The sequence below is a fragment of the Sarcophilus harrisii genome, chromosome 3 (assembly GCF_902635505.1).
Source record: "Sarcophilus harrisii chromosome 3, mSarHar1.11, whole genome shotgun sequence".
Classification (NCBI taxonomy): domain Eukaryota; kingdom Metazoa; phylum Chordata; class Mammalia; order Dasyuromorphia; family Dasyuridae; genus Sarcophilus; species Sarcophilus harrisii.
In genome coordinates this window covers 557,630,164-557,640,815 of record NC_045428.1, presented here as the reverse complement: position 1 = coordinate 557,640,815, position 10,652 = coordinate 557,630,164, and the positions used below count along the sequence as shown (strand labels likewise).

At 42.2% G+C, this 10,652-nt stretch overlaps 1 protein-coding gene across 2 annotated transcripts in view; it reads left to right on the top strand.

Annotated features, from left to right (window-relative positions):
• The first annotated feature begins 322 nt into the window (after window positions 1-322).
• Window positions 323-10,652, top strand: part of MACO1 (macoilin 1) — a 76,084-nt gene continuing 65,754 nt past the window's right edge. The window contains exon 1 of one of the 2 annotated variants that reach the window (XM_031962565.1): window positions 323-451. In XM_031962565.1, coding sequence (XP_031818425.1) covers window positions 372-451 — 80 coding nt within the window. In that variant the 5' untranslated portion in view covers window positions 323-371. Of the gene's footprint in view, window positions 452-8,052; window positions 8,293-10,652 lie in introns of those variants that run through there. The other variant, XM_031962566.1, reaches the window with a different exon arrangement.

The window sequence follows — 10,652 nt, the reverse complement described above, 5'->3', positions numbered from 1 at the left end:
GCTGGCCGTGGGGCGGGCGGGCCCCGGAATTGTCATTTCTTTGTTTCCGAAGGCGGAGGAGGCTCCGCGGCCCCCCCCTCCCCGGCCCCCGCCCCCGGCCCCGTCCCCACCCCCTCCCCCCGGGGGCTGGCTCCGCGGCGGTGACCGGCCCCAGGGTAGAGTCCAGGCCCGGAGCGCCGGGAGCAGCAGCGGCGGCGGCGGCGGCGGCGGCGGAGGAGGAGGAGGAGGAGGAGGAGGCGGCGCAGGCGGCGCGGGGCGGGAGGGCGCCGGGAGCTGCGGCCTCGGGCTCGGCTCGGGCGGCGGAGGCGGAGGAAGAGGAGGCGGCGGCGGCGGCCGGCGGCTCGGGCTCACGGCCCCCCAGCGGGAGGAGGATGAAGCGGCGGAACGCGGACTGCAGCAAACTCCGCCGCCCCCTAAAGCGGAACCGGATCACCGAGGGCATCTACGGCAGGTGAGGCCCCGGCCCGCCCCGGCCCCGTTATGTAAGCCCGGCCCCACTAGGCCGCACGCCCGCCGCCCGCCGCCCGCAGGGGGCTGCCCGGCCGGCCCTGGGCCGTCTGCGCCCGGCCTGCTCCGTGGCGGTGGGGCGGGACCGGCCGGGCCGGGCGGCCAGCGGGGCTAATGCTGCCGCCGCCGCCGCCGCCGCTGCCTGCAGCCCGGGGGAGGGGGTGCCCGAAGGACACAGACCCCCGAGGCTGACACATGGGCGAGGGACCCGCTCCCAGACACACGCGGGAGGGAGACCCAGACCCCCCCAGACACTCACACACCCGCTCCCAGGTACCTTCGCGATCCCTCCGCACACGGGTGACCCACTCACAGACACACACACTGGGAGGGAGCACAGCCAGCCCCCTGGACAGACAGACGCAGGCACAGACACATGGTGGAGGGATCCACTTACAGGACACCCCCATCCCCACACACACACACACACACACACACACAGAGGCAGACTATCTTTACTTTCCCTGCCAACATGTGTGTATACAGGCAAGAAACCCAGCCAAAGACTACCTTCTCAAACACACATGGCCTAGAGAGAGCCACTCATGTATCGCATCCCCCCACACACATGGCAAGGGGGCCACTCCTGACACACAGAGACTAGGACCTACTCACAGACTAATACCCAGAACTTGGGCCCACAGACAGGACCCCATCAGGCACACACAGAGACCAGGGGTCCCCCATCTTCCAAGGAGACCCCTCCCCGTACAACAGACACCCTCGCAAGAGACTTCCCCCAAAAGGTGCTCTCAAGATATGGACACACTCACCCTCAACAAGGGATCCCCTGGATCTAACAGTCAGCTAGACAACTGCTCCTCCTCACAGATTTCCCCCCGCCCAAGACAGAGCTCCCTACATACAGAAACCCCCATCCTCACACTAGCCTGTGCAAAGATACTTTCTCTCATCACACACACGTCCTTATCCTCACCTAAAAATCACCTTCCAAACACAGGTATTTCTTTCATCACAGGCTACATACTCCCCAAGATAGCCCACACATAGTTATCCCCTTCTTTCTGGGAGGTGCCTCTCAAAAATACCCACATGCAAACGCAGCATCTACTTTTTTCACTCTTACTTGCCCCTCCTTATGAGAGGCCTCCCAGTAAGACAAGCTCGACACACTTGGCTGTTTCCTTCCTCGCAAGGATACTCCCAGAAGACAGTCTCCCCTTCCTCATAGGAGAGCCTCCTCCCCAATCAGACAGACTCTACACACCTGGATAATCCCTTCCTCATATACAGACCCCCCATTTCTCACAGGTCTCCCCCCAACCTTTTTTGTACTGGAGATCCTCCACAGGATGATCCCCTTGGGCACCAGGGGTATCTTCCTCCACTCATGGCTCCAATGAGTTAGTCTGCACACAGCTCCCCAATACGTGGCCATTCCCTTCCTCCTATGGGAGGACTTCTACAAAACAGCCCACACAGCTGGAACTTTCTCCTTAAAGGTCTGCTTCAAAAGGTGCCTTTCTATAAAAGCATCCTTATAACAGGAACTTACCTGGAAGGCCACAACAAAGACTGCCCCTACTCAGAGATTAGCCCTCTCAATATTGGGGACTCCTTTCACACTCCCTGTCCTCTCAGGAGATGTCCCTCACAAGCAGCCCTCCACAAAAGACACTTCCTTTCTCAGAGCATCCCAGACCCCTCCATTCAGGGCCACCCCGTTTTCTGTAGCCTTCCAGATACTTCCTTACTCAAGATCTCTCCACTCTTAGTGCAGCCCAGTCACACAAGGCATTGCTTTTCTCAGGAGACCCCCAAAAGAGAACTCTTCTTTAGACACCTCTTTTTCTAGATCATCTCCGTAGACTCCCCTTTCCAAGAGACATTCTTCTATAAGATCTGCCTCTTCTCCCAGAGAAGGCCTCCACACATAGATAGCTACTTTCCTGCACCTCTCTTCCTCTCTTTTCCCACAGAAGCTTCCTCCTGTCCCCCATATTCCTCTTTACACATATACATACACCCTTTTTCCTCATATCACTTCATCCAGAGAGGGAACGAGGTTTCCCTTCCCATCTGAAATCTGCCCCCATGTTCTGCTAAGAGCTGAGGAGTGGGGAAAGGAAAGCCTTTTTTGAAAGAGCATTTCTGGATGGGCCGGGACTTGAGATTCTCAGTGGATAAGGTTTTCTGTATGAAGAAAAGATGGTGTGATCCAAATGGCAGGTGGCTCCTCTAGTCTTTCTGGCCTAGTTCAGGGGGCCAAGGCTGCTCAGCCCCTCAGCAGTTCTCTGGGCTGGTGGAGGGCTCTCCAGGCTATTTTCTCTTTCTATTCCACTTGGGTACCGAGGGGAAAACTGCTGCAAAAATCAGGCACCCTGGACCCGATCCAGGCTTCGATGGGGCTACTGTTACTCTGTATTTTGCTCACTGTAGACGCTTTCTTGCTTGATTGTATTTAGGGAAATGATTTTTAACATTGCAAAGAAAGTTTTTCTTGGAAACTTGTGACAGGTAAAAAACCCTTTTGGAGGCTTTGCCCTCAAATCTCGTGTCCTTTTTTGGCCTTAACCCCCTTTCCCTCAATTCCAAGCAATAGTAGCTTAAAGGTCTTTCTGCACTCAGAGAAAATCTACAAGTTCATGACAATTTCAGTGTTTAGCATTTAAAATCCTGGGCCCTCTGCAGGATTCATGCACAGTAGTCATTTCTGTTCTTCTCATGGTGTTAATTCTAAATGATATTTATTTTGGTCGAGGAACCTATTAAAAGGGAAAGTAAATGGAAAATATCCAGTGAGTAAAAGTTTACTTCAATTGCCATCAGTGTAAGGTCTTAAACTTATGTTTTTCTAGCCAGGGGCGTTATAGGAGTAGGTGAAGTGACTGAAGACACGCAGGATGTCACTGTATACTTTTATATTATTGCTCCCAAATATGAGATGACAAATTAACAGACTTTTTAAAGTCATTAAAAAAAAAGTATCCAAGAGCACAATTAAAGCAGAATTCTAGAATTTGTCCTTATGTGATGACTAAGACCATTTCAATCAAAACTATAAAGAAAAAAGTTTTCTTATTTAATGGTTTGTAAAACTAAGTATATATTCGATTTAAGTTGAAAACCACAATTCTTCAATGAAAAGCAGATCCCTTTATTATTAAGAAATTTATGAATAACTTAACACATGATCAATGAGTTTGGAATAAATTATGCTAGAATAAACCTACAAGAGAAAACTGTGGAATCTGAATATCTGCTAAGTATAGTGACACGACAGTAGTCTGCCAATTATAGGAAGAACCCTAGTACATTTATCTGTGTCCTGTTGCGGTTCAAGTTTTTGGATGCATTTTGTTCAAGGTCCATTGTCTTGTTACTATGTTGCTTGATGGTTCTTTTGATTTTGGATTCTCTTCCTTGTATAACTGATGATAAAGCTCTTAGGGAAGCTAATGAGCCTCAAGTCATCAATTTTTTAAACTTCCCTAAGAAACATTTAATTATATCCATCATTTATTCCCTTCGTATGTGTGCGGGCATCTTAGTTGGGCCTCATGAGGTGATACATAAAAATGGATTTAGATATTTTTTTCTAGAAGATACCAAGTGAAATCCTCCAGATCTTTATGTTTCTGAGTTTGTTATGGAGTACTAAGATTAAAAATTTCAGTGAGTCTCTTCTAGTTCAATACTAGTTTCTAAAGGGAGATTTATAGCAAAGTCCAAATGCTTCAGTTCTAAATTGAAGGAGTAAGCAGGCTAATTGTAAATCTTAATCTGGGCAGTTTATGAAATTATTTTTTAAAAATTGCTTGATAACTTTTTTCAACATAATTGATTCCCTTCAAAATCCTATGTATTTAAAAAAAAAAAAACCTTCATTCTGGTAAGTCCATAGACTTCACTAAATTGTCCAGAGGCTTCACAGGACACACAAAAAAAGTTAAGAACCACTATTGTAAATAATGTTCAAAGGTTCATGAATATTAGTAACAGATGTTTAATATAAGTTAAATTAATGTAATTTCTATTTAATATAAAATTTTATATGTAAGATTTGGGCTTCCTTCTCCCCTCCCCCATTTCCTGTTGTCCATTTGGTTTTCCACAGGTGGCTAACTTATTTCATTCACCAAAAACTGTTTTCATCTGATGCTGGCTACTATCCTAACCAACTCGGGGCAGACTTCCCAAGTACTTTATCCTCTTTATACCTTACTTGAAGTCAGTGACTGGATAGTGCAAGGTGGTAGATTAGTGATGTGGGAGTTCAGAACTCAGTTTTGACAGAGGAGCTCTGTTGCTTTAAAAAGTATTCCAAGCAGTGTGTCAATAATTCCAGGTTATGACAAAGTGTGGAAACCTTATATTGTATTATAGACTAATAAACATAGGCTTCAGTGCTACAGCAACAAGCTGGAATTTGACTTTAACTTTCAAAGCTTCTTAAAATTCTGTATGACTGAGAAAGGTGGATACCTTTGTAAGCTTCGAAGCACACCTTGTAATCAAAACTTGTAGGTTCTTCTCTTGCTCAAAAATCCATTTGGTATTAAAAGAATCTTTGAGTATCTTTTGCTACTGGTCTCCTTTCTAGCAACTGTTATACTGTCTCTTGATTCAGATATAGCTCATGGTCAGTTTAGAGGGAATGCTAGGAATTTGTTTCAAACTCAGAAAAAATGTTTTTAAGGAAGCCAATTTTATGTCATCTTAAAATTGAAGAACTGAGAAAAATTTAAAGCAGATAATATATGAAAGAAATCAACCTGTTTATAATCAGTGGGCACCGGTCTTTCCTTCCTAGAGCTTCTCCTTCCTATTCCTGTGACTGGCTTGCTCTCTGAGCCTCCATTAACTCATTTGTAAAATGGGAGGAATAGGATAGATCATCTTGAAGATCTATTCCAATGCTGATCTTGTGATCTCTTTTTATTGATATGTTTTGTTGTTTACCAAACCTGTGATTTCTTCTGTGTAGGGAATTCTTTGAAAGGACCTTTCTTTATCAATGCAGATTAATACCTTCTCTAATTTATGGAATAGAGAAAAAGAAGTGACTTGTCATGTAACTGGTAGGGGAACTTGAACTTCTCTCTCAAGGACCACTTTTTCCCCCTTCTTTTCCACATTATTTCTCATAGATCTACACAACTGTCCATCTTATGGTGTGTGTGTGTGTGTGTGTTTAATAGGTTCAAATCCCTTCTCAAACCCTAGTATGTGATCTTGGGCAAGTCACTTAACCTGTATTTTAGTTTCCTTGTCTGTAACATAAGGGAGTCACACTCCATGTGCTCTGAGGTTTTTTCCAGCTCTTAATCTATGTAAATCGAGAGGGTTGGATTGGGTCCTCTCTAAAGTTCATGATAGTTTCCAATTCCTTTTGATTCTGTTTTTTAAAAACTGGAGTATTTGTGCTGGTTAAAGGTTCTCATCACAAAACTTTGGGTTTGGAAGAGATTTCAGAGGCCAGCTACTTCAGCCCTGATCAGACAAGAATCCCCTCAGCACACTTGACAAGTGGTCATCCAACCTTGACTTGATACCTCTAACCTAGGAGGAGCCCATTGTTCCCTTGAGGTAACTCTCATGGTTGCAAAGCTTTTTATTACTTTGTAATTTTTATTTATTTATTTATTTATTTTTAAATTTTTTTATTTTGTAATTACTAGTTACTATTAGTTTTTATCTTCAACTTCCATCTTGGCTACATTTCTCCTCTATATCTTATTACACAAACTCCCCCCATATTGTAGTTGTGAATTGGCAAACTCAGTGCTGAGAGTTCATCTCAATTTAGTTTCATCATCTAGGATTCGGCCTAATATTTTAGCCTATCAAAATCTTTGCATCTTAACTCTCTAAATCCATGAAATTGTGAGAAAATTTAATGTATTTAGTAGAGCATTCTAGTCCATCTGTGGTTCCATATAACTATGTTTAAGCTACAGGAGACATGAGTCTAGACCAGTTCCCCTTCATTTAATAGTTGAGGAAATGGAAGCAACTTTTCCTGCACAGCAACTTTTAGTGACAGATTGGTTTTTGATCTCAAGTTTTTCTACTTTAAGTCCAGTCCTCTTTCCATGATTCTTCACTGCCTTTTTTTTGCTTTTCCTTCAGACATCTAAGTTCTCTTCGTTCCAGAGAATTAAATGTTTCTTTTAGTTCTAAAGTCCAGCTTTAATCTCCTGGGCTTTCATATTTCACAGCAGCAGGAAAGCAGCCTGCTGCCATTGGCCTTCCTGGTTCATGTGTTCTGCAGCTGAAACCCTAGATATATTAGTGTTGTTGCCACGCCACCTAAAAAAGAGCAGTACTCTGCTCCTAGTCTCAAAAAGTATTCCATTAATGAAGAGAGACTTTAACTACAAGAATGCTAGCTTAGAGATGAGCGATAATGTTGGTATATTTGGGAAAGATCAGAATAGAGCAGAGAAATGGAAATGTGGGTTCTGGAATGATCTGCCCCAGGGTTCCCAGTTTGATAAATTTGGAAAAACTGCCAGATAAAATTTTGATACTTTTTTATTCCCAGTTTTAAAAATGCTTTCTCTCCCCTATATTCCTTAGGGATATATCTACCAGTGCTGTTTTGTAGACTCTTTTAAATTACTATTACTGGATTGGGAGAGTAGGTCAATTTTTTTTTAAAGGATCCATTCTAGATTTTTTGCTTAATGACTACTTATTAAAGGCTTATTCTTATCACAATGATATTACTACATCTCCCCCTCCCCCCCCTCGATTTTCCTAATCATTTTTCTTGTACCGCATTATCTGGAGATGAATTTTAACTCTAGGCTTTATAACTTTCTAATTGTTTCCATTTTCATGCTTGTGATATTACTATTTATCATTGAATCTACTCTTGAGTTCCCTAAACCCAGAGAAACTTTCTCCTCCTCCTCTCTTTTGCCTGGAAATCCTCTCAATGATGAAGATCTTTTTGATATTAACCCCTTGAATTTTGTCATTTTCTAGGCCTGCAGCCAAGTAAATAATACTTGAGCATACTTTGACATATCTGCTGGCTTCCAGAGGAGCTAGAAGTTTCCCAAACATACTTAGGAAGCTCAAAGTAGAATATTGTATTAGGTTACTTTTCTAGATAAAGATAAAAATTAAAAATTAAAGATAAAAGATTAAAAAACAATCAAGTGATTGCTCTGTCTTTACTTCTAATCTTAGCTTACTTGTATTTGACTTGTTTTCAAGGATTAAGACAAAAATATCTGTGAGTTAGCTCTTCTACAAGCTATGGAAGGAAAATGATACATACCAACAGTAGGAACATATTCTTTGGAAGGTGGTTTTTTTTTTTTTCCTCGTCTTAAAATAGCTAAGAAATGATTGCTACATTAAAAATCACATCTTCAGGTGTTTATCACCTGTCAACTTAAAAAAAAATCCTTAAAGGCTACTACATTTTAATTTGACTTTAATTTAATTAAAATCAACTCAAACTCAGCATAGAAATCCTCCTCGATGTCAGCACTTTTATGGCTCAGTTGCTTATTCCTCCTTCTTCTGCTCTATAACCTTATGGGTGGTCACTCACTATTGAGTCGTGGGATTGTGACATCAGAGGTTAAGTTTTCCCACCCTCATCAGCTCTGTTGTCTTTCCCCTTCCCACCCTTACCCCCACCCCTTTTTGAAGTGATTTTGCATTTAGTTGGCTGAAATGGGGCAGTCCCATCACAGCATCCTGGGATCCATTTCCTGTCCATCGTAGGGGAGGTGGCCAGAAATAATCTTTCATTATTATTACTATTACCTTGTTCGAACGCCAAATAAACCTCCCAATGCCACTGTAAGTACTTTGCCTATGTCAAAAATGAAACAGTTGAAGATTCTCTGAAGAGAATCAGAGACCTGTCCAAACCTGCTGCAGGAACCCCTGACAGGGCTAAGATGACCACTGCCTTACATCTTTTGTATGTGACAGATGGATCAGGAGCTAGATTTTCTCTTCTTGTGCCTTTGTTGCACTGACCATCTATACGTCATGTGTCACCATATGATCTGTGGCTTTTTTTTTTTTTTTTTGCATTCTCTTTGTTGCCATATTACAGAGTAGAAATAGTACTGAATGTAGAGCTAGAAGGCTTCTAGGTTTGAATTCCAGCTCTACTGTCTGCAAAGTCGGGGACAAGTTACTTAATTGCCCTCTACTTCGGTTTCTTGTAAAAATAAGGGGGCTAGACAAGCTCCCTAAAGTATCTCCCAACTCCACATTTCATGATACTATATTTTCCATCTCTATAATGTAGTTATTTTACACTAGCTACTCCAGAATGTTGTTTATTATTAGTGGGGGGGTTTTTATGGTGAACTGGAAACTGAACAAAAAACAAAAATCACCTGGCATATCAATGAGGAGACTCTCATCTAATTAACATTTGTTTCTAGTTTGGTTATTTATCCTCATTGTGTTTTTTCATACAAATAAAGATACTGAGAAGTAATCTTTCTTGAATTCTTAAAAACTCATTGCTTGTTCATGCCTTTGGCCCAGAGATGTAATATATTTATAAGGGGCTCTATTTTTCAAAGTTGGTTCTTGCTTGTTACCTAATTTGCTTCTTACAAGCTTGTGAAGTAGGTAGAGGTAAAATGAATCTAATAATATCTTCTTCACAAAGTTGTTGAGAAGCATATGAGATAATTTAGCTACATGACAAATCTTAAATGCATTAAAAATGCTAGTTTGTCTTATCTGTTCTTATTCCCATTTCCCAGATGGGGAAACTTAGATACCAAGAGATAGTGATGTGCCCTAGGTCTTGTATTTTGTTTAGTAACAAAATTAGGGATAACAGTCCTGGCCTCTTCATTCTTAATCCTTTTTTTTTTTAACTCCGCATGAAAATTGTTATAATCTTTTCTGCATCATAAGTTCCCAATGCAGCTCAGGATTGTCAATAATAACTGATATTTTTTATAGAGGTTTATTTATATGGATAGTATTCACAACAGCCCTGTAAGGTGAGTACTGTGAATGTGATACTCATTTTATAAAGGAGAAAATGAGGGCTTAGAGGTCTTAAGTGATGGCCCACAGGCAGGTCAATCAGTGACTCTCCTGGAACTTAGAAATCAGGTTTTCTAGTCATTTTGAGATATGAGATGTGAAAATAGTTTTAGAAAAAATCAAATAGATGGAAGATAGATTTTACTGTTACCTTATCCATAATGAATAACAATATTCTTAGTTGTCACAAAGACTCTGCTCCCTCCCCTTACACAGTGTAGGTGGCCTGGAGTTTTTGAAGAGAGGTGATTTTGCATAGTGGATAGAATGCTGGCTTGGATTCAGAAAGACCTGTGTTCAAATCCCACACATAACTGTGGGACCAAGGACCAGTCACTTCACCTGTCTGAGCCTTGGTTTCCCCATCTGCAAAATAGAGATTATGCTTGTAGCACTTACCTTACACGTTTTTGTGAGGTTCAAGCGATGTAATCCATGCAAAGTACAAGCTTTAAACACTATATAAATATCAGTTATTAATTATTACTGAAGCTTCTGCCAGTGTCACATAAACTAAAACAGATCTTACCAAGCTGGAATGGCATTGAATATAGACTTAATGGCAAGTTATGTTTCTCTGGTTTGGGGATCATCCTGACATCCAGAAAAAGTCATGACTGCTTGATCATCAGGTGATGGATATTTTTTTGAAAATAGCTGTTCATAAAGCCTTAAGACAGAGGGGGTAAAAATTTGCATTGGTGAAGGAAGGAGTACCTTTAGTGATGAAATCACTTATCTTGGGTATATCCTCTGCCAGCTGCCCTCCACCAGCTGTTAGACATTGGCAGGCCCATCACTCCTAAGGCCTTCTTCTCAGAAGTAAGATGGGGGTCTGGGGGAGCACTATTCAGTGATTTTTAGTGCCCCAGCTTGTGTAATTCATAGCTTATAAATGCCTTTCACATAAGAAATGTTTATGGATTTTCTATCCTTTTAAAATATACTTTGCAGTGGTGGGCTTGCAATTCCCTGTGCTATTGAGGTCATGTTCACCACCCAAAGAGTAGGAATGCTGCTTCTGTGCTGAAGGTTTTCCCAATAACGCATCTAGAAGTCCAAACTTGAAACTTGCACCATTTGACCAAAGTTGAAATGCCTTCTTCTCTTTTTTGTATGAGCTTGTGGAAGAGAACCAC